Source organism: Clytia hemisphaerica, unplaced genomic scaffold (assembly GCF_902728285.1).
Source record: "Clytia hemisphaerica strain Z4C2 unplaced genomic scaffold, Clytia hemisphaerica genome assembly, whole genome shotgun sequence".
Lineage (NCBI taxonomy): Eukaryota > Metazoa > Cnidaria > Hydrozoa > Leptothecata > Clytiidae > Clytia > Clytia hemisphaerica.
Genome location: NW_027103555.1, coordinates 596 through 24815, shown reverse-complemented (window position 1 = coordinate 24815; position 24220 = coordinate 596). Strand labels below are relative to the sequence as shown.

The 24220-nt window shown below is 33.7% G+C and overlaps 2 protein-coding genes across 3 annotated transcripts in view; both read left to right on the top strand.

Moving 5' to 3' along the window:
- The window catches only part of LOC136800432 (ras-related protein Rab-8A-like), a 12007-nt gene extending 4364 nt beyond the window's left edge, over window positions 1-7643 (top strand). Inside the window, exons 2-6 of the mRNA XM_067057089.1 lie at window positions 355-415; window positions 1008-1068; window positions 1960-2037; window positions 5503-5709; window positions 6469-7643. Of these exons, the coding sequence (XP_066913190.1) occupies window positions 355-415; window positions 1008-1068; window positions 1960-2037; window positions 5503-5709; window positions 6469-6552 (491 nt within the window). The 3' untranslated portion in view covers window positions 6553-7643. The remainder of the gene's footprint in view (window positions 1-354; window positions 416-1007; window positions 1069-1959; window positions 2038-5502; window positions 5710-6468) is intronic.
- An 8207-nt stretch (window positions 7644-15850) lies between these two features.
- Window positions 15851-24004, top strand: LOC136800431 (uncharacterized). 2 transcript variants are annotated; one of them, XM_067057088.1, is made up of 2 exons: window positions 15851-16056; window positions 22436-24004. In XM_067057088.1, exons 1-2 carry the CDS (start codon window positions 16032-16034, stop codon window positions 22735-22737), a joined length of 327 nt encoding a protein of 108 aa, XP_066913189.1. In that variant the 5' UTR covers window positions 15851-16031; the 3' UTR covers window positions 22738-24004. The 2 variants fall into 2 exon arrangements, with proteins under 2 accessions (XP_066913189.1, XP_066913188.1); XM_067057087.1 differs by lacking the exon at window positions 15851-16056 and adding an exon at window positions 20555-20792.
- Window positions 24005-24220: the final 216 nt, after the last annotated feature.

Here is a 24220-nt window from a genome sequence, read left to right as displayed (position 1 = left end):
TTATAGTCAAGTTTTGATTTCCTTTAGAATTCTCTCGAGGTCATGAAAATATATTTGATTTGTTTACTGCAATTTGGAAGTGGATATTATATTTTGGTGGGGCATCAATTAAAAATAAAACGTCAGCTATCTGGGTCGGAACTTGTTACATAAGTGAACTGAAATCATGGCCAAATGCCGTCCCAGACAGAAATTTCTCCTCAAGACTTTCAAATTATTTTTATTTTGAATTGACGTCAGAAAGATTTTTGAAGATTGTTGTTCCTTTTCCATTTTTTTGCAAGCAATTGCGAAAAACTTTTTTGGCCCAATATATTATAGCAAATATGAATAATTTCTCTTCCTTTCTTTCAGGTATTGATTTTAAAATTCGAACGATAGAACTAGATGGCAAAAAGATAAAGTTACAAATATGGTAAGTTTGGATTTGGTAGAGTAGAAAACATTAAAATGTCTAAAACTTAATGCCTTAGATTTCTGATGAAGAAGAATACTATATAAAATGCTGAATACCAACAAATATGTCCAGCCAAAGCTTTCAATGTTACGATTATGTGATTACTAGTTAGGAATACACTCATTTTTTTATAAGCACAACGTTTATAAGAATACTAAAGCTCAAATTTCCAGAAAAATTAAGCATATGCTAAGCATACCTTGAGGTTCAGCCAAAGAAATTTTTAGAATCATAATTTTCAAAACGTCAGAAAATAACAGAAGAATGAAGAAAAGAATAACAAACAAAATTTTATTTTGTTTAATCTCTTATAAATAACACAACTTGGTCTCTAAAGAATGTACACTTTCTAAACTTACAATAAGCATAGGGTTAAGCATAAGTCGAGGCTCAAAATTGAGCTTTACTTAAGCACAGTGAGCTTCAGCCGAAATTTACCGTATGCTTATAAAAAAATGAGTGTATGACTATACGTATTGTGTTAAACTGGTTTAAATCGTCGTACTCACAAGGAGGTACAATGATTTAAATGCGTTTTCTTTGGTTTCAGGGATACAGCAGGACAGGAGAGATTCAGAACTATCACAACTGCATACTACAGAGGAGCAATGGTATGTCACATGCTCATATCGTCGCATCAAAATAAAAAAGTCCATTCTTTTTGGAAAATGAGTTATGACCATACCGATGCTTTACACCTCATTTTTTATCGATTTTCAGGCTTAAATCCATCAAAAACCAACCTAAAGTGGCCTAATTTTAAGCTTTTAGAAAAATAAGAAATTTACTTTTCCCTTTATTTTCAAGGTAAAAAAAAGCCTTAAGTCACATCAGTTTAGTCCAGCGTGGAAACAATTTTGGACTTAAGTCTTTTTTAACACAAAAATATTTCAAATGTTCAGGATTTAAGGGAAAATAATTTAAAGTCGATGTTCTCAAAACAACAAAAATGGACTTACAGCTTTTTATTTTGATGCGACGATATGTCTTGTCATTTGAAGTTTGAAGCAGCTTTATTATTCTCTCCGCTCCACACAGAAGTTACAAGATTTTTTAAAAAAGTTTTACAAAGGAATTCTAAGTGGTTGGGTGAATTTTTTTTCCACCTGTCTGGTTTGCATACATTTACTGTAAATAGTCCAATTTGAAAGTGTTTTTTGCCATTCCGAAAGGAACTTGGACGCAACAGTCTTTTTAAATACCAATTACCCGGCACCTTAATTTCAACCAGTTTTACCTATTTTCTATTTCCTATTTCATGTTACGTGCTTTCAAGAACTGGTCAATAAAATGTCAACCGGATAGGTGGTCGAAACAAAATTTTGAAAATCGATTTCTATGATCGTATCACTGTTCCGAAATTCATGCCAATCTCGAAATTCCCTGAAGGGCGAAGAATATATGAACAATCCTTTGCTAGACAAAGAAAAAAAGTCTAGCTTGATATTCTATTTATTTTATGTAGGTTGTTTTGATCACACTTTCTTTTTCTTTTTTTCAAGGGTATAATGTTGGTATATGATATAACGAACGAAAAATCCTTTGATAATATCAGGAATTGGATTCGAAATATAGAAGAGGTAACATTGTTATATAGTTTCTTCTGTTATCTGTAAAGCTGTATCAGCATCTGTATTAGCGCTTTTAGGCTAAAACTAAGAAACGCGTATATGTGAGCTGTCGCGGTATAAGGGCTTTAAGACCAAAACTAAGAAACGCGTATCTGTGAGCTGTCGCGGTATAAGGGCTTTAAGACCAAAACTAAGAAACGCGTATATGTGAGCTGTCGCGGTATAAGGGCTTTAAGACCAAATCTAAGAAACGCGTATCTGTTAGCTGTCGCGGTATAAGGGCTTTAAGACCAAATCTAAGAAACGCGTATCTGTTAGCTGTCGCGTAGAAGGCTTTAGACCAAATCTAAGAAACGCGTATCTGTTAGCTGTCGCGGTATAAGGGCTTTAAGACCAAAACTAAGAAACGAGTATCTGTGAGCTGTCGCGGTATAAGGGCTTTAAGACCAAAACTAAGAAACGAGTATATGTGAGCTGTCGCGGTATAAGGGCTTTAAGACCAAAACTAAGAAACGAGTATCTGTGAGCTGTCGCGGTATGAGGGCTTTAAGACCAAAACTAAGAAACGAGTATCTGTGAGCTGTCGCGGTATAAGGGCTTAAGACCAAAACTGAAACGAGTATCTGTGAGCTGTCGCGGTATGAGGGCTTTAAGACCAAAACTAGAAACGAGTATCTGTGAGCTGTCGCGGTTAAGGGCTTTAAGACAAAACTAAGAACGTTCTGGAGCTGTCAAGGTATAAGGGCTTTAAAGTCAAAACTAAGAAACGTTTCTTTAACTCATCCGTAGTTTGTAGATTTGTATCATTATTAAACCAATGAAATACCACTAATGTCGTAATGTGTACTATTATGGGCGATTTAAAAGAGGTTAAGAGTTCTAGATTTTAAATAGGATATCTCGAAGAAAAAAAATGCATGGGCACACTAAACGGCAGTTTATAATCTAAATGTTACTTAATAGTGCAGTCTCTCTTTTTGAGATGCCGTTGTCTTTTATGTGTACTACTTTCAGAATCAACATTTCAAAAAATAAACTCCAGTATTGTTTTGATAGCAAATAAACTTTTTGAGTCATCAATGTGAAATTCTCCATGACGATATTCTCTTTCTTGTTCTTGTCACTACCCTACTTGTTTAGTCAATACATAAACCGCCTCAAGTGCCAATTTTACTTTTCTTTTATACATTTTTTGACATTTGAAAGTAAATGAGAAATTGCAAAAGATGTCTGATAGATATTAGAATGTTGACACTTTGTTCACCGAGAACGATACCGATGACATGCCTCTTATCCCTTTTTGGAATTAGTGGTTTGAATACACCTTTTCGACTGTAGTCGCGCGGTCAGGCGCGTGCCACTTTACTATTTAATTTACCGCTCTAAACTCGATCCAATTTTTTTTTCCACACTTTTTTCTATTGTCTTAATGCGGGGGGGGGGGGATTGGGACGGTTCTACCTAGGGTGGTAAAACGGACAAAAAATGCCCGCGCGGCAATTGGCTGCTACAGTCGAATAGGTGTTTTCGGATTTTGGGGCTGATCCTCGTCAAAGTAAACTCATCTTTACACATCCCCTGCCTCAATCAACAATAACGACTTCCTTGCCGTTCACTGTCAACTTTTCCCTACTGTATCCTATTACTAAGCACAGATTTATGTATGTAAAGCCCAAAGGGCACGTCAGAACTTTCATAATTTAGAGAATAGAAAATCTAGTATTTTTATTGCTTTCGAAGCTTACATTCAAGACGGGGTGTTGGTTAACACAATATTTTATCCCTAAAATCGGTTGTCCTATCTGAAAAATGTATCATATAATTTCCACTGATCAACCTATTCGACCTATACAAATTAATCCCGATGATGGTAAAATGCTACCGGGTGCGCCGCAAAAAAGTTTCTCTCTTTGGAACTAATTTTCTCGAAATCTAAAAATTTTAAGAGAATCATTTTTATTTCATTGGAGAAAACAAAGACATACTTGAAAATTTTGATGGGTCATTTATTAAATTTGATTCATTAGATCAAAAGTTATGCTTAATTGAATAAAGAAGTTACTTTCAGAAAGTGCTCGAAAACGTTAAAATTTTATCTATCAATTTTTTTTTGTTAAATTTGGCAATCGCAATAGCCTTTACATGATTAAGAGCATTTTTCAGTAACTAAACACATTAATTTTGAAATCGAAGGGTCGAAAGGGTTTAAAATCTTCATCAAAATCATTTAATTTACTTTTACCGAAATTTTCCTCAGATTTTTGGTTCTAGACTGGATAAAGTCTATGTAAGACTGGATCCACCCAACGATGTAAAAATAATAGATAACCAATCACCTCTAGAAGGCACTTCTCCCAAGAGAACAACCATTGTTTTCCTATTGAAATGAGCGCTCTATTAAAAAGCTCTGTGTGCAGTGTTATGCTTTTAGCTAGATTTTGACACACTTTTTGACATCCACTGAATTGATAGAAAATTTGGATTGTTATTTACTGCAAATTCTGGAATTTTTTTCAAAAGATGAAGGTACCAATCTTTGGACAAATTGACTACGGATCGGCCTGATACCACTTAATCTTCATCTGGATAAATAAACGCTCATAAAATGCTGTTATCTAAAAAATATATGTGTGATTTGAAATGCGATATCTCACGTATGAAAAGTGCATGAAGGTTGCATGATACAAAATAAACAGATGAATGTTTATAGAACAATAATATCTAATTAAAAAATTCCTTCTGTGAGGCTGCCTATAGGAAAATACACTTTTTCTAACCCAAATTTTGGAAAAATATACATCACGTGATCGATTCTGTCCAATAGAAGAAAAAATATACATCACGTGATCGATTCTGTCCAATAGAAGGTTGCAAATGAAGCAAGTTTTTATTTAATTGCACTTTTTACGATGCAAAATGTCATTAATATTTTTACAACCGTACAACCGTAACACGGATGATTTTTGAGAATCAAGGCAAGTTGGTTATCTATTATTTTTACATCGTTGATCCACCTCGAAACCCATATTTGATGTATTTTTATGAATTTTACCAGATTTTTCTGCCTTTTTCGACGAATTTTCTTCCTTTCATTGAAATTCAACCTTCCTTTACATAACAAAAGGTCATTTAGACAGCTAATTATCATTTTAATGACTGAAACGAAAATACTGATGTATCATGTAATTATGCTTTGTTCAATTTGATAGCTCGATTTTTAACGTTTTTGAGCATTTTCTGAATGTAACTTTTTTATTAAATTGAGCATAACTTTTGAACTAATGAAACACATTTTATAAATGACCCATCAAAATTTAAGTTTATCTTTCTTCTACCAATGAAAAAGAATTGGCTATTTCTAGATTTCTAGACCTCGAGAAAATTCACTTTAAAAAGAGAAACTTTTTTGTGGCGCACCCGGTATTATATATCTTTGATTATATTTTCATTCTTCTCCTCTTATTTTCTCACCAGCACGCGGCTGCCGACGTGGAAAAAATGATTTTAGGAAATAAATGCGATATGAACGACAAACGGCAAGTGTCTACGGTTCGTGGCCAAGATCTAGCCGTCGAATACAACGTCAAATTCATGGAAACGAGTGCCAAGACGTCAACCAACGTCGAAGAGGCTTTCACAGCATTGGCAAGAGATATTAAAAAGAAAATGGATAAGAAACTAGTAAGAATGTTTATACTAATGTTATTCTTCCATTTTGATTGTCTACACCTTTTTTGCAATATATTTTCGAGATTATACATACGTCTTTAATCAAAACCGGGTCGGGTAGCTCAGTCGGTAGAGCATTCGCCTTGCAATCCAAGGGTTGTGGGTTCGATCCCCGGTCACCGTCAACTCAGCGGATGAGTAGCTTAGATTGGGTAATCTGATCTAGGCGGTAAGTTACTGGGAGCTGAGAGTAGGTGTGGCGCTCCACCTCAGCATTCGATCTCCCAGGTCTAGCGCAAATAGAAAAGGGGATAGACTCCCTCACTCCCGGCTCCGCCGACAGCCACCAGATGAATATACTTACTTTTTTACTTACTTTAATCAAAACAATATTTCCAGATATGTAATTATTTGGGGAATCTTTCTTGTACCAAAGTCTATGTAACCTCTTTACCTTTTAGATTTTTATTTTAAATAACTTGAAATTTTTATCCACAATCTGTTTTTAAACTCGCATAGTCAGACTACCTTAATAATTAGTGGACTTTTTTCTAGCGTATTAAAATTTCAAAATTCGCCTGGGTTAAAGTTTTCGAATCAACCTCTTTTTAGCTACTTTCTTTTATTTTCTTAGGGGTTTTGGCTAAAATTCAAATTCAAAAATTTTCGCCAATCCACCTAAGGTTACCCCCTAGGATGATGAATAATTGGATATTTTCGATTTTGGATCTATGAATCAGATTATCAATTGCTCAATCTTTTTTTTTTTAGGAGAATCCAAATGCTGGTGCTGGAGACACAAAGATCAAAGTAACAGCAGACAAAGTCAATAAACCTAAGAAGGGATGTTGCTGATCTGTCCAGGTCGACCATAACTTATTTTTTCGAATTGAAATTTTTCCGGCTTGGTGACCAACCGGATCCATCGTGTCATCATGCCAAGCAAAAGAACAATTTTTAAATTATCAATCATTCGATGATCAAAATAAGCTCTGAATTTTGAATTCAGAAAAATTAAGTTATTTTATTTCCTTGCTCTCAATCAAAAAGATTTGGAATCAACAAAGATTCACTTCTTGGCAGAGAGGTTTTGGATATTTTAATCAATCATTATATCTGAGCATCTATTGTCGTGTAAAAAAAGATAAACCAGGCGAAAAAATTCAGTCTGTTTGTTTTTTTTAAGATTGTAAAAAAATATTATTATTTTTGCTTGTTTTTCTCCTACCTTTTTTCTTCTATAGGTATTTTTTAGATTAAAGTATTTTTGGGTCCCTTGAGAAAGGTTTTATAGGAGAAATTTATTGGAACATAAAGATTTTATAGACTAGATACCAATCTAGAAAAATAGGCTGGGGAAAATAGATTTTAGATCCTTTGTTTTCTTGTTATAAATATTTTATGATAGCTGACCGAAAATTATAGTGATGAAATTCATTTTCTTGTGATTTTGTTTGAATCCGTAACCGAGATTTTTATTTTATTTCAAAGACATTTTTATTTGTTTTCTTCATTGGGAACTGAAAAACCCAAATTTAGTTTTTACAATTTCTCTTGCGCCAAATATTTCTTTCATTTTCAAATTTTGTTCTTTTTTGCTAAAAATGCTCAATTTTAACCGCGATTGATCATAAGGAGCCCTCTATTTTTGTCCCTCTTTGCCATCGCCCTAAATCTATTTAAGTTGCGCTCCAAACCCCTTTTTTCTTATCAATCTTTTTCCCTACAAAATTAATTTCACTTGTTATTTTGAAAATTTGAATGAAGTACGTTTTTAAAAATACATCTTCTAATTTCTGGATGTGATTTTTTGAAACGTCCTTAAAATGTAGCAGATTTATTTTTTTTGTTTATTAAAAAGTCTTGTACGATAAAGTAAAAGAATTTTTTTCATTTCTGTATGACTGTGTTTATAAATAAATCGAAAGTAATTTTATACACCTAAATTAAGATTCAGTACCTCTTAATCTCCTTGACCCCTTTTCCAATTGGACGAAGCTTGAATGGAAAAGGAATTTCAACTTTGTTATTGTGATCTAACTCGTTAAAAAATAAGTATGAAGATTCTTACCTTAAGTATGTTACGTTTTCCTTCCGGACGTTTTGTAGGACTGATTGGACAAAAGAAAATGCTCCCCAAGGCTCGATTTTTCGCTCAAATTTTGCCAGATTTTCTCTGCACTATGAGGATTTGATTTTAAAGGACTTTTTTATTGGGGGAAAGGCTTTTTGGGCCGCACATACCGTCACATACCGTCGTTTTTTTTTTTCAATCAATGATTCAATATCATTAAAAATTCGAAGATTTTCATTGCATTTTGAACAAAAAATTGTTGTTAAAATTTACTCAGGCAAATCGACCCGTCGACCCTGTTAGAGACATGTGAAATTTCTGATTACCTTTTTTTTTTTTGAAGACTGAAAATTGAGCTGACATGGATCCACCCACCCTCTTTCCTTGTTTTTTTCTTGCACGCACCCAACCCGCCCTTATCTCCGACCTGCTTCCACTACGGTCGGAAAAATTGGAATAAACAAATATGGTAGACGTAAACTTCACGTGGCGCGGTCTTGAGGTGGTAGGCGTGGTATGGTTGATCGATCCTTGGCTTGGTGTTTAGAGGTATTCGTTCTTACATTTTTGTAATTTTCAAGAATTGGTATGGTGTATTCAAGGCTCCTCATCAACCTGTTCAAAGTTTTTGTTTGATTCCTATAATATGGTTTGCTTTAGCTTTATATTACATAGCTAAATCTCTTTGGCATTTTTTTTTACTAATTTCTTTTCTTATACCAGACGTAATTAATCGCCGAACTAATCGAACTTTGTCTAACTTAATCGAACGACAAAAGTTGCTAAAATTGTGAGTATTCGATTAAGTTCAACAAAACATATTAAGTTTGACAACGAGAAATGTTCGATAAAGTTCGACAACAAGAAAGGTTCGACAAATTCGACAAAAAACTCCGTTCGAAAAAGCTCGACAACAAAAAATGACCTCATTGGGTACTATACCGTGGACGGCCCCTGGGGGTCCCGGGCTAGGTCCCGGGGGGTCCAATTGGTGCCCACTGGTCAAGGGGATGTGAGGGTACACGTCTGCACCGTAGGGGGTCCTTCAAAGTTCCTCAACAGTCCATCACAAACTGCCATATAAACAAAACTTAACATTTTCACAAAAGTTGTCTTTTTGATTTCCCAAACATTCGTCTAAAGCGTTCACTTCCACAATAATTTATGTATAATTGCAATTTCGGTCAGTCCACAGTCGGCTTCAACATATACACGTGTTTTTATTTATGTGACCGAAGTGCCTAGTAAAACAATCCGGGGGTAAGTGGCGAAAGAACATAGCAGATTATTTGTAAAGTAAAGAAATATCTTTTGGCATTGACGATCCAATATAATATATTATATTATACTAGCCGGTACCCGGCGTCGCACGCCGGTTTAGCTGTTTGCTGAACGCATTTAAAAGTCCTTTGGATGTTGGGAAGGTGGCTTAAACACGATGAAATCAAAATTAAAGAGAAGAATTCTCTTCAAAGTTTGACTCTATCCCTCCCGGGTGACCTATCTTTTAACCATATTTCGAAAAAGATTTTTGTGGCAAAAATGATCTTTTTGTGGCAAAAATGATCAGAAAGCAGAAAAAGGGCGTCATTCCCAAATTACACCATACCGGCGACCAGCGACGTCCAAGACGGCTCTGCAATTAGATTATTTTTCTCGCTTCGCTCGCGTTATATTTGCCGTAGTTATTGATGTTTAGGAAAACTTTGATGTCAAGATAAGCGGAGTGAAATAATAGACATGACACGAGATTCGTCGAAAAAAGACAGCCGGGGGAGGGGTACTTAGGCAAGAGAAGGGTATGGGTATGTGCCGGCCTTAAGGGTGCCTTTTTTGAAACATGGCAGTTTGAAAAATCGGAAAATCAACTTCAGCCCCACTAAGAATCAGAAAAATAGGAAAATTTCAACTTTTTGCCCCCAGAAAGATAGAAATTTGGTCAAATTAGTTCCAAAAAGTGAATTAAAATTCACACAATTTCCCTTGTTTCTTCTCCTCTTTATTCTGCTAAGGGTCCGAGGGGCAGGGCCGAAAGTCAGCTCGCAACCATAGTCCCCCCGGAAGGCAGCTAGGACACGCAGACAAAAAAGCGTGGTAGCGCAATTTTATGTGGCTTTTTATAAAATAACTTCGTCATAACTTCAATAATTTTTCAAATTCAACAATGACTTAGATTTACAGCAAAATAATTATCGACATACATGTTTAAAGGTCCCTTTTTACGAAGAAAGAATTCTAGTTTTTACCGCCTTTTGAATGTATTTTTAATGTTGCTGTTGTTCTAACAAACTTGTCTTGTGATTCTTGTGCTTTATTTTATAATTGTTCTTTTCTTTAACAGAGATTCTGTTTAAAAGATTTCTTTTGTTTTGAAAAGAATTCGAATGTCTCAAATCAAATAAGGTCGTTAATTACATTCGAAAACATAAAACAAAAAAAAAAGAAATAAGAAAAAGAAAAAGTCTATCAATCAAAACAAAGTCTTTATAAAACGGCGCGAATCTGATTTAACACATTTGTGGAGCAAGAAGCAAAAGTCATCTTTTGAAAGAACAAAACATTGCTTGCGAAAACGAAAGTGACACACAAAAAACAAACAAAATGACACACAGACTACGGCTATTAATATATAGATTTCGCTAATTCAAAAATCAAGAATTCATTTTTCATTCGCGAAAAATAAAAATAAGAAAATAATGAATTAATATTACATACTAAGACGCCCCCGTGTTTTACTCTCGTTTAATTCCCGATCTCGGAACGTGCAAAACGCCCGTCCCCGCCCAATATCCACCCAATCAGCTTGATCGCGCAATTTTTGCGTCACACAAACTTGCTCGTAATAATTATGCATTGCCAAATTTGGTTCTCCATTATCAAGTCAGGATCGATGGTGACGTCACCTAAGCATAAAAAAGAAAGGATTTCGTCAGTTTTATGCATATATTACCTTAAAGGAAGAAATTTTGGCGGAAAGAAAATTTGGCGGATTTGACAGATTTGACTGAAATCCGCCAAATTAAGTTCCCGCCAAAATTTCTTTTTTCCGCCATCCGCCAAATTAAATTCCCGCCAAATTAAACATTTTGAAAATATGATCTCTTTTAAGGTGTTTTTGCTATTTTTTCGCTGTTTTGACGCCATCTTAAGGTTGAATTTTTAAGCGACCGCCAAATTAAATTCCCGCCAAATTTAGTTTTTTCGTCCATCCGCCAAATTAAATTCCCTCTGAAAAAACTTTTTTGGCCATCCGCCAAATTAAATTCCCGCCAAAATTTCTTACTTTAAGGTAATTTGCGAGATATTCTATTCGCCGCGCGAGCGCACTTTTCGTAGACTAGTCGGAATACTTTCTTTTACTCGCGGGATTGATGGTAACTTTTCATCTTCATTATTTTTAAAATGAAGCACAACCGAAAAAAAACAAAACTTCAGAAAGTTGCGTATTTCCAGTGATTAAACGATTCTGACAATTAACAAAATTGATGATGATGATTTTTTTTCAGTGACAGACTGACAGACATTCTCAGATTCTAGCTCAACTGAACACACTGGGCCCAGAGGACAAAAGTTTGGAAATAGGGAGTGGGAGAACAACAAGATAGTATTTCTTACATTTTTTGTATTATTAAGGCATTAGTAGAGCTCTAGGGTCACATTACATGAGTTAGAAAATAGTAAACTTCAAATTTTGACTTTCTTTTGAGGTTTTTCATGAAAATTGGGATTTGTAGCTTGGAAAATGCAGGAAAAATTTGAACTTTTAAACCGCTAAGTGTCACATCGAAACTCCAGCATTTTTGGAAAGGTTAGTGTCTGTAGTTTTCAAAACATATATGGTTTGATATGTGACACTTAGCGGTTTTTGAGATATTTGGACATTTGTGGTTACCTTAACCTTTCAAAGCCGCTTACTTTTTTGAAAAAGGCCAAAAATTTCATCATTTTTTTCTGGAAATTTTTTCTCTCAAAGGCAATTTCTCGACCAGGACAAACGATTCAGGTATCAACTTTGGTATCGTTGGAAAGCTCTTTCTCTCAGCTACAAAAAATAGCAATTTTTTTTCTCTGAATCCCAAGTGGTCAGGAGTTATGACCAAAAGACTGTGTATCGGTAAAATGGCCTTTTCAAAACGTATATATACGTATTCTGGCTTCTAAGGGTTAAGCATTTTCGTGATGAGAATTTTGACTGAAAATTTGAATTTTTTCTCGTTCTTGGATATTTATACTTACTTTTAAGCAATTTCCCTTTAGAATATTATGTCTCTAAAGGTTATCACACAAAAGAACTGATTTACAAGCTGAATTTAGATCAGAATCTTCAAAAATATGCATTTTTCACTTTTTTTGATTTTTCATCAAAATGTGGTTTTCAGTCAACTTTGGAGCCACATAACTTGAGTTACAGATCAGATACAGACTTGAAACTTTGGCATCTTATCAGAAATTTATTCAAGATTCCATAAATCATATTATTAAAGCAAAATTTTAACTTTCGTTTTTTCCCTATTTCCACCTCTGGGCCCACTGTGCTGAAGTTGAGAATATTATTTGTTGCCGGCTGGTAAAAATTGGTAAACCAATTGGTAAAAGTTTAGGTGATTGTAAAAAAATATTCAAAGGGACTCCTCTGTAAAGAATTGTTGATTTCTGAGATGCACTATTTGGGATGGTTGGCCTTCAGACAAAATATGACAAAACATGCAACTGTGTTCGGACAAAAAACCCAACTTCCCCTGCCCTGTCAATTTATTAAGAAAATAAAGAATGATAAAAGCATACCTTTTTTTCTTCATCCAGTCATAGTCATTGCCTTTGGAAAATTGTAGGCGATTTTCTTCATCCAGTTGTCAAAGTAAATTGTAAATGAGAAGTACTAAGTGACGTGACCTTCCATCTTGAACTCTCTTGCAGAAAGAAAAAAAGCGCGCTCTAAATTTCTCGATCGTGAAAAAAATATTTTTGCGGACGCGAAGAACCACTCAAAATCGTCGAATAACCCGAGTACTTCAGGTAAGTGCTCGGTGCGCAGGCGCGCGCTAACCTGGGTTTCCCGACTTTTAAGGTAAACCCGAAATACTAAAAAAAAACAACAACCTGAACAACCCGTGAATTCGGGTTAACCCGTTTTACTGGAAACGAACCGGACTTCCAAAAATAGCAATTTCAGGTAAGGTCGGGTGAGCCTGATACACCCGAAATTGAACCCGAGTTGATTTACCAGGGTAGGTGCACCTTGTCCGAACGAAAATTTATCAGGTGTGCTCATTCCAGTGAGGAACTTGGTATTTCTGAATTTTTCCTTTTCCTAATTTTTTCATTAGCCATAGTGTGCTGTCTTTTCTTTCAAAATGTTGCGAATAAGAAAATAGCAAAAGAGTAAAGGAATTACCCATAGCCACCATTTTGCAACCATGGGGAATCGCGAATCTTCTGAAAATTTCATTCTTCCCTATAAATGCAAGAATGAAAAAGGAAGAAGCTTTCTTTTTCTGATCGTCTTTTTAATCTGCCATGAAGTGTTATAAAATTCCTTATAGAAAGACATATTCTCCTACGAAGAGGCTTCAAAAAAATGACGTGGGAAAAACTCGTTAAAAAGTATATCATTTTATCTTAATAACTAAACACATCACAACCACGGAGCGCTGACTTTTAGTTTTATGACTTGTTCTCACTTGTTGGGTTTCCGTTAAAGGCGTTATTGTGAACTTTGAACATGCTTAAAATGGAGGTATAGACTTAAACCCCTATCTTAAACATCTTAGCAACAGGGTGCTTGCCCATAGTTACAGATGCAAAAAGCTAAGCATAGAAAATTTTCCTAATCCCCCATTTCAATTGAAGCAATAGAAATTAAAACTTTTCCAAGTTTCACTTTTTTCCACCAACTTTTCAAAATGAAAATATTTTAGATTTTAAATTCAATGTTTTTTACAGCACGTTGTTGACAATCTAACTGTTGAACAAATTTCTAGAAAAATCAAAAATCAACTAGCGAAAAAAATTCAAATCTCTAGAGGCTTTCAAACCTGAGTTCAATTCTGGATTTTTAACTTTAATTGCCAATGTTTAAAGAGGCTTTCCAAGCAATTTAAAGTACCTGAAAATCAGACCGGTCTTGGTCCGGTTTTACGAGCAGTCTAGTAGTGGTCAAATTTTTATTTCAGATCAGCTTCCAGACCTTCTAGAAATGTAATCTCTAATGATCCTGCCCGCCTCTAGACACTTGTGGCCGCTCGTTAGACCGGTCTGGATCGTTCGTTAGACCGGCCCAGGCCGCTAGTTAGTGATTTTTAGTAACAATTACATAAAAAAATTGTTGTAAAACTTAAAAGGATGTTAATAATGTGTTGTTAAAAGACCGTCTAAAGACCGGTCCCATTTTCAGGAACTTTAAATTGCTTGGGGAGTCATATATACAGTATTACTATCACTTTGACGATGCTTTTGTTGTGAAGCAAAATATTAGTTTTTCAAAAAATGAAAATTTTGTTGATTGTGATCTGACCACCCTAAAAAAAATTTTCCTAAAAAATTATTGATATGAAAAGTTAGAAGCTCGAAACCGACTTTCCTATACATACCAATATTTCAAGAACTGAAATAGAGGAATTTTTTTTCTGAAATCTTAAATTTCCTAGAATTAGAAAGTCAGGGGAATTTTTCCCAAAAGTTGAAAATACATTAAGAATCCAATAGTGCAAAAATTTTGTGGGTGTCTTAAAATTAGCAGAGAAATAGTATGCCTATTATACTTCTGAAAAAACATTGAATTTTTATTTTCAAAACCCATATCAAAGACAACAAAAAATTGCTTTCCTCCAAAAAATTGTGTGCTCACATGAGTAAAAGGGTGACTTCATGAAGCCTGTGTTTTATTTTCTAATTCTAATTTGGTACTTGTCTTCTTCGCAGACATTCCAGATTTTTATTTTTTTCTCATTCGTTTCTTTGGAATGATTTTATTTACACATTATTTTTGAAGTTCTTCATTTTTTCTACATACTTTCCTCAGGAATAGAAACATTCTGTGATGCTTTTCAACATTCCTTTTCAATTCCTCAAACATTCCTCAAGAATCATTTTTCTTTTTGTATGTTACTGTATGTTAACATTTTTGAAATTTTGACACTAAGACTTTTAATGATGAAAATATTTTCAAAAATTCTTTATCCTTAAAATAATTGTTCAAATTTATATTGACTTTTTTGATATAATCGGAATCTTGCTATGTCAGTGAGAATAGAGAGTCACCATCAATCACCATGTTTCCCTATCACCCTAGTTCATCGTAGTGCATTGAATTGCTTTCACAATTTTGATCGACATAATGTAGCGAATGTAGTGTAAATTTCTCCCAATTTTTATAAAAATAGTATCATATGATGGATGCCCAATTTTTATAAAAATAGTATCATATGAATATTTTTTCATATTTCTTCTCAGAATCGATAACTGTAAAAATTATACCTGTTTTTTTTATAAGCAAGTGTCTGCCCTTTGGTCAGGTTCGTGTATGCTTAAGTTTCAAAGCATCCAGGCAGAGCTTATGCTTATTATATGATTATAATAATGCTTATGATTCACCCGAGCCAAGTTTTTAGTGAAATTTCAGAAATTTTGTAAAAAATTTTTCAGATTTTGGGAGTAGTGGAATGTAGCTAGCCGTGGAATGTCTTTTTTTTACTTGACCACTCAGAAACCTTTTTAAGCAGATAAAAATGACAACTTGAAAAATATTTCAGGCTGACATAATATGCTCTTGTTATGCTTAGAAATTCTGCAAATCTGAGCCTTCAGATGCTTATAAGCGTTATGTTTATAAGCGTTATGCTTATAAAAAAACATAAATCTGAAATGAAACAGCTGGTTATCGCTTTATCTGGGGGGGGGGGGGGGTACTAGGGTTGAAGAAAGTCAGTAATGCGAGCGAAGACCTCTGAAAACTGACTCTTAGAGAGAACACTTTGAAAAGATGACCTTTTACAACAGGTGCTTTGAACTACATAATCGTTTAAGGATAAAATAGTAAAATAGCATTTGTCTTTTTCTCATTTATGTGCTTTCTTTTTCAGCATTTTTAGATAATAAGATAAGAAAAGTAATTTAGATTAAAACACAAATTGGTCGTTATGGATGAAGTTTAATTCTTGAAAGAATTTTGATGCCATTAAAAGTTTTCGAAGAGGTAATTAAAGAGTTGTTGTTGGTGGAATGTTTTGAGTTTCGTACTTGACAAACAAAGAATTAAACTATGGACAACATAAAATTATTTTTTGGTAAGTTTATAATATTTCTTCTTTCACAATCAGGATCTTTGACCAGATCGAAAAATCTCCAAAATGTCCTGAACTGTCTGCTGTTTGTGAAGATAGCTTCGTTCCTCTGGTGCATAGCTTCTTTTCTTGAATCTTGAAATTGTTTCAAGGAAAATCAACAACACGAAAACTGAAGAGTTTCTTTCTTTGATTGAATCCATTCAAATTTTGACGCTTTGCTTTTTTTGAACTTTGCCTTTGAAAATACGATTCTGGCTATTTTTATTGATGTTTAAGATTTTGAATTCTATTTTGAGTACAAGAAGGTCATTTAACCCCATTTTTAGGTCCACTGATTCCTCTTGCCATGTTTTGAAAAATACACGTTTTTTTATAAGAACACCAAACACTTTGGATGTTCTTAACTTTTTCAGTTTTAAGCCAAAAAATGTTCTTAACATGTTCTTATTTTCACCATTTTTTGACCATTATCATCTATTTTTCTCTAAGAAATCGGGTATTTTCGAGTTCGCAAAGCCTTAAAATGTTCTTAACTTGTTCTTAAAGGGACATAACAGTACTTGCGAAATTTGTCAACAAACTGTATGCAGCGGATACAAAATCAAAATAAAAAATCAAACCAAATATGGCTAATTTTGATTGCTCAATTGTTTTACAAGTTTGTTTTGGACACGTAATTTTAAACACGTGGTTCGCGCAATGTTTACATTTTACTACTTTAATGTCCCTTTAATATTTTGGCCATCGAACTGTTATGTTCTTATATAGTTTGTTCTTATAAAAGAATTGTGTAATTACTTTTTTCAATTCTTTCACATGACAGTTACAATTTTACGAATTATTTACTGCTTTCCAACATTTTTAATAGTTTCTTTAAGTTGCACGTGCTTGTCTTGTTTTGCCAAAATGTCTTAAATATTTGACATATGTGAACTTCCTTATAATGACATCATTTTTACCTGAATTTGATTGCCTCAGAATTAAGACTAGACTCGAATAAGAAAATGATGTGCCATGGTCAGTACAGATAGACTGCTCTCTTCCACCCCCCATGCCGTATGTTAATTTTCAAATTACAACACAGTTTTATAAGATTACTGGAACAATTAGTGTTGGTTTGAAGATGTTCTAAATTTTGAAAAAAAATCATAGTATTGTAGTAATGTATATAGCTACAATCATATTTCTTCCAATTCACTTTTTATTATAAAAACATCCAAAATTTTGAAAGCCTTCAAATGTTCTTAACTTTTCGGGTTTCAAGCCTAATAATGTTCTTAACATGTTCTTATTTTCAGCATTTTTTGAGTATATTTGTCAATTTTCCTGCGAAATCAGGTGTTTTAGATACCACGAAGCCTTAAAATGTTCTTATTATAGTTTGCTCTTGTAAAAAAAACGTGTATATAAAACAGAAATCCTACTATAAATGTCGAAACCATTTTAATGAACAAATGTACCTTTAAATTTGAAGTGAATCAATGTCAAATCTAAAGTTAGTGAATAAGAACATGACAGGCTGAGGAAAATGAAGCACAGGCACAGCCAAGACTTAAGGTGTTTCAATTAAAGGTTTTATTTTTTACATAAGTGTTCCCGTTTCATATCAGACACATGTTTCATATCAGGACAGTGTCTACCTATTGCTATAAAATGCTGATATACGCAAAAAGTTGTTATTCTTTTCCTCTTTCTGACCAATCTTGCTTCACATCAGTGTCAATCTAATGTGAAAAAGATTGTGAATTAAAATTTAAAAATAAGCAAGCGATATCACTCTTACTTAAAAACAAAAGAAAATGTGTAATAGTTTCTTATAACAATCAACAAGAAAGAAGCACGTTACTAAGAGCCTCTCCTTTTTTAAAGAAAAAACTATTATGGTATCTCTCTAATCATATTTATCTCTATGATGTCACTAGGATGCCAAAATATTTTGTTATTAAGTGGTGTCATATGTCTCGAAGTCACATCCGGAAATTCTAGCTTAGTTGCTCTTACGCCTTGAGTATCTCTCTGTGTTAACAGCTTGTCTGATACCTACACGTTTTTTATATAAGGAGCCTTCCGATGTTCTTAACTTTTTGAGTTTTAAGCCTAAAAATATTCTTAATACAGGGTGTCTACGGGACCTTGAAAACCTTGAAAACCTTGAAAACCTTGAAAATGAACCACCCAACCTTGAAAACCTTGAAAACTATCAATTTTCTGGGAAAAACCATGAAAACCTTGAAAAATTGTTAAAAACCTTGAAAAGCACTATCCAGTCATTCGAAAAGTAAGAATAAGTAAAAAACCGCCTGCGGCGCTAAACCTTTACATGTTTTTTTTTTATAAGCATATGTTTTTTGGAAAACAAGCTCAGAGATATTTTAGACTCAGGCTCGAAGTATGGTTATCATATGCTTATTTTTCCGAAAAATTCGAGTCTCCAATTATTCCAAAATCTGTCGTTGCTATACATGAGGATAGGGAAATAAGTAATGACACAAAGATTGTTCAGGAAAGTAGTGAACGATTGCCGCGTTTACGCTTGTATTTTTTTAAATTAAAATGTTCACTTACTCACCTTAAAAGCAAGCTTAGTAATATGCTTGTAATATGCTTATTTTTTAGACAAATTCGGGTCTTGGTATGCTTATAAACGTTATGCTTATAAAAAAAAAACATGTATAACATTTATAGAATTCCATTTTTCCCTGTTTCTGTTGCGATTCTGTCGCAACGAATGCAACATATTCTTTTATCATTAGCTGAGTTTTTGTCACAAATTTTCCGTTTGCATGAGCCCTAAGAAATCGACTGTTCTCCAATTTTCAAATCGCTTCAGGGCGTCTTGGAATAATGGCCGTTCATCAATAAAATTTCGAGGATTCCTTAAAACAACTCTTTTGGCAATTGATTTTTGTAAAAACAAAATCAAAAACAAGGCGTTTTTTAGCCATTTGAAAGAGTCAAAATCAAAATTTTCTCTCGTCGGCGCAAACCATGGTTGCGTCTCCTCGGTCACTGTAAACAATTGGTTATGCTTCTAATTCTTTATTTCTACAGTTGGAAGACTAGGGAGCTGGAGTATTTCTTTTTGTGGTATTGTTCTCGAGAGGGAGATAGGAATTTAACTGCGGAAGCAATTCCCCGGGCACCAAAAGTAAATAAATTTTATTTGCTGTCCTCTATTTTTCTTTTTTCTTTCACCTACCACTCTGAAAAAAAACAAAAATTCCTGTAAAGAGTTTCAACTGAGTTTCAAAAAACCTTGAAAAGTGCCAAAGTTTTTGCCAAAAAACCTTGAAAAACCACTTAAAAATGACCAAAAAAACCTTGAAAACCTTGAAAATCCGTAGACACCCTGTAATATAATATGTGTTTTTATTTTCGCCTTTTTGTATTTAGTCCATTTTCGATATCAGGTGTTTCAGAGCCCGCCAAGCTTTAAAATGTTCTTTACTTGTTCTTAAGATTTTGACCATCGAAGCCTAATGTTCTTATATAGTTTGTACTTACAAAAAAAACGGTATTAGACTATTTCCTTGTTTGAACATGCAGGTTACTGATGTATGTTATTTTATTATTGACATTCTTTAAATCGATATTTTAAGGAACGAAAAACTTCGAATGAGAGAATCTTCTTTCGAATCAAAGCTAAAGGAGATTGGTTTTTAAGTAGGATCAAATACACGCTGTTTTTTTTTATAAGAACACCTAAAATTTGGCTGAGCCTGGATGTGCTAATTTTTTTTAGCAATTTTCAGCCTAAAATGTTCTTAAATGCGTTCGTAATTTTTCATACTACTCTAAATCGACAATATCATGCAAAATAAAGAGCACTTAAACACGAATTAAAATTGGTAAAATTTGGACAGTATTTAACTCTCGATTTTAGAAAATTCATCCTTAAGTTCGGTTAAAACTGCTTTAAAAGAGGAAAAAAATTGTAGTTTCTGGTCATTTTCTTCCAAACTGAGGCTGGGCATGTTATTACGATGTTCTTAATTCGTCGACGAATTTCAGCCTGAATGTTCTTATAAACTGGGTTCTAATAAAAAAAAAATGTGTAATGAAATTTTGAATCGAAGAAAGTTGACGATATTACGCATGTACATTTATTTTTAACTTTTGACTGCTTTTGATAAGGTCACGAACCTTGATTTAAAATTAAATTTAGGCTTAAAAAGTGCATGACCTTTTTAAGTTTGTTGAAATAATATTATGCGATACATAATGCTTTACTATAAGGCCATACTTTCGGCTTCTCATCGATAGAAACCATTTCTTGGATTTGATAAAGAAGGATCATTATTGTTAACAACTAGACAATTATACCACGTTAATTGGTTGGTGGATGAAACTCATGATATCACGGAACGAAAGAAGTAGAGAAATGAAATGATTACGTTATGCAAAGAAAACAAATAATGAAACAAATTTACTCAGTTGTTGTTAAGAGCAACTTTTTTTTCTGTTTTGTAAATGATTAAGTGGCCGCCTTTAATAAATCATTGTTGATTTTTCGTAAGCAGTTATATAAAACGTATGTATGAAGAAAAATATTGGGAAGTTTTATTTGGTATTTATAATAACAATATGACCATGTTCTGATTTCGGTTGTTTGACATTTTCGAAAGAGGAGTAAAACTTGACTTTGATTTGATTTTTGTTTTGGTTTGAAGAACGAACAGTGGACAAAATGAAGAATGTATTTGCTTCTCTGCTTCAAATCTTTGTTTTTATTCAAAGTAATAATCAATTTATGTTTTTTTATATATATATGAAAAAGGGTTTAGTGAATCATGGAGGTATAAAGAAAAACAGGAGTTGAATTTGTCGGTAATTTGTCGTTAAAGTCTTTTGATTTCTTTTACGAAATATATCAAAAGAAAATATTAAGCTCGTCCGACAAAATGAGCTTTTCCAGAAAAAAACCGTACACCCCCTGTTGAGGAGGTCCAACCTTTTGTGACCTACCCCTTTGGAATTCCAGGCAATTTTAGGATCATATCCCTCTGGAATTCCGAATTTTTACAAATTTTCAATCATTACCCCCTTGGAATTCCGCTTATTTTTGACGGATTTTCGTCTACCCTTATGGAATTCCACTGCATTTCAAACCTTACCCCCTTGGAACAGAAATGGACCTCCTCAACAGGGGGTGCACAGCCCAATGCAACTTTTTAGTAGAACTCAGAATTTCTCTCTGAACATTCTTACTATCAGTATTAAAGATTTCTAGCCTTCTGATATACAAATATTAAATAAAACTTCGTCCACGAAACAAGTTTATGTTAAATTTCGTTACCCGTTAAATTTTGTTTTGAAAAGATATTTTCTCAAGCCAGAAAATGAAAAGTTCTTTATAAGCACACACGATTTCAGACTCACTTGTAAACATAAAGTCGCTGGAGAATTTTGGAGGAAAGTATCAAGCAATAAAGTTCACCTTAAAGAAAACATTGATCGAAAAATCTTATCATTTGATGAAGGATTGCCAAGTTTACAGACCTTTTTTTTAGTCCAAATATTTCTTACACTGATGTCAGAAACAATGAATCTCGTCTCATCTAATTTCTAAAGCTTAAATGAGCCCAATAAGATTTCATCAATAGACAAACAAGTTCATTAAAAATGCAAGATACGTATGAGATTGTGAGATTACAAACCTCGTATTTTTTCAATTAGTGAGCTTGGTTACATAGTACATACATCTCCTGTTTCTTTATACCTCCATGAGTTAATAAAGGCTTTTTTGATAGTCCTAGGATTACACTTTTTTCATAAGAACAAACTATATAAGAACATAAGGCTTCGATGGCCAAAATGTTCAGAGGATTTTAAGAACATTTTTAGGCTTAAATCTTGAAAAGTTAAGAACGGCTTCAAAAATTTTGGATGTTCTTATAAAAAAAATGTGTACGGGCCTACTAAAGGCCAATTATATGTTAGATTGGTGTATATCATGGAGTCTGTCAAATAAATCAGCAGACTATGTTCGCCAAGAAAAGCCTGAGTTTTTCTCTTTTTTCTTCATGTTTTTATCAACCAAAACGAAAGAGTAATCCATATCTAAGCCTATTGCAAAACCATTTTATGCCATTTTCAAAGTTCTTTCCTTATTTTCTTTTCCTTTGGAAAATCCCTATTAATGAAAAAAAACCTATTTTTCAAGACTTTGCTGAAAATAATTCTCTCGAGAACAGTATAATAGATAAGAAACTTAAAAATTGTCTTCCTTTTCTGATAAATTTCAACATTATCATCAACTAAGAACACCATGACTAGGATGATTATGATAAGTACCATGACAGAGGCATACTATTATAATAATGTTCTTGTAGAGAAGATGATTTTGATAATAAATACGTTCATATTTTCCTTTTCTCAGGTTTGGTCACGTGTATCGTGTTAGCATCCCCTTTAACCATTGATCTGAACACCAATACCACAACACTGGAATCTGCATCAATCCAACCGTCATCCTCGTCAATCATGATGATTTCATCTAGCATTGTTGCCAATAATTCTTCAATGAACGGTACCGCCTCGGGTGGAGGGAAAACAGACGAAGAACTTGCACGAATGGCGTCGCTTTATGTGGCTGTTGGTTTCATCCCAGGAATGATCATGTTAGCAGTTATTTGTCGTTACTTGCCAGACTACATGTACAAATGGTGCTCCGACATGTGAGCTTTTTGTTGAAAGTTAAAAATCTCCGAGGAGGCGGTGAACTTCTTTTATTTGGATGGGCGGACGAGTGAAGTCTGTCTTACTCAATATTTTTGAAATGAAAAAAGGAAAGGAACAGACGTACAAAGTTATAAATTAAACAAGAATATTATTTTGAAAAACTGTTGGCTCTTGTGGAAAGAAACTATCAAACGATACAAATGATACCGACTGAATTAGTAGCAGCCAGAAGCATCTCAAACACATGCAGATTGTGGACTTCTTTACCGGTCCCTTACCGGTGCAAACTACACGAAGGAGGCTCAAAGGCTTACTTATGATAAAGATTCGACGTTTTCCCTTTTCCAATAGATAAGGAGCTATTAAGGTTTAGGTGTTAGGGAGGACGAATTTTGTCCCTTTGACATCGCATACTTAATCCATGAATATATAGAGTTGTTTTGTCTCTTATTAAACCATACTAGCCACGCAATATGTTTTCTCAACGAGGCTCAGAAAACCTGAGTTGCAAAAACCTGAGTTACAAATTACGACAATTGTGACGTCATTAGACTCAAATCATAACGTCATAAGGGTTTTCTAACTTGAAAAAAGTTTTTATTTTGAAATTATTACGTAGTATAAATGGGTTTTTGTAACTTTGGTTTTCTGAGCCTCGTTTTCAACCTTCTCATGCAAAGTTCTTCTCCAAGAAGAGATCAATCCATAAAAATCACGAGTATTCATGATTTGCACCACTGCAATGATTTTACGAAATTATGCAATTTTTCTGGGTTTTGTTCCACCCAATACGTCACTTTTTCTTTTGTTTAAGTGACGTATTGGATGGAAAATTTTAAAAGTTCTCTCGACTCTTCCAGTCGTGGTGCATATCATGAATAAGCTTATACAATCTTTTATGCCATCTTCGTCACAACTCAATCAATCACGGGTCAATCACATATCACAGGGAAAAGCAGGGAAAAGTTCAGATATCCTGACCTCGAGAGTATTGGTAATGGAAGATACTTATCAACGGAGCGGTTTGCAACCAAAGGGCTATATGTACTCTTTAAATTTACCTTTACTCACGGATCAATGAACATTTGTATACAAAAAGAACAGGCGGGTAACAAACCATTAACAGAAGGAATCCAAGAAAATTTCTTTAAGAAAATTTTTTTTTTTTTAATTTTTCATAAACTATTTTTTTCCCCTTTTAGCTGTATCATAGTTTTTATAATTATTATTTTATGGTGATATTTAAAGAATTTTTGATTAAAAAATACACTTCATGATTTCAGATTCGAATGGGTGGGAGACAATTTTTCATGATCGAGTTAACAGAGTTTCTACAATAATTTTGTGTCTTGAAATGAAATTGTGCTGGGAATGACTAATTAAGTTATTGTCTGCAAACGAAAATGTAATCAGTTCCACAAAATAACTTTGCTCGTAATATTCTTATTATATACACTTAAGTGTCGAATGTATTGAAAAGTTA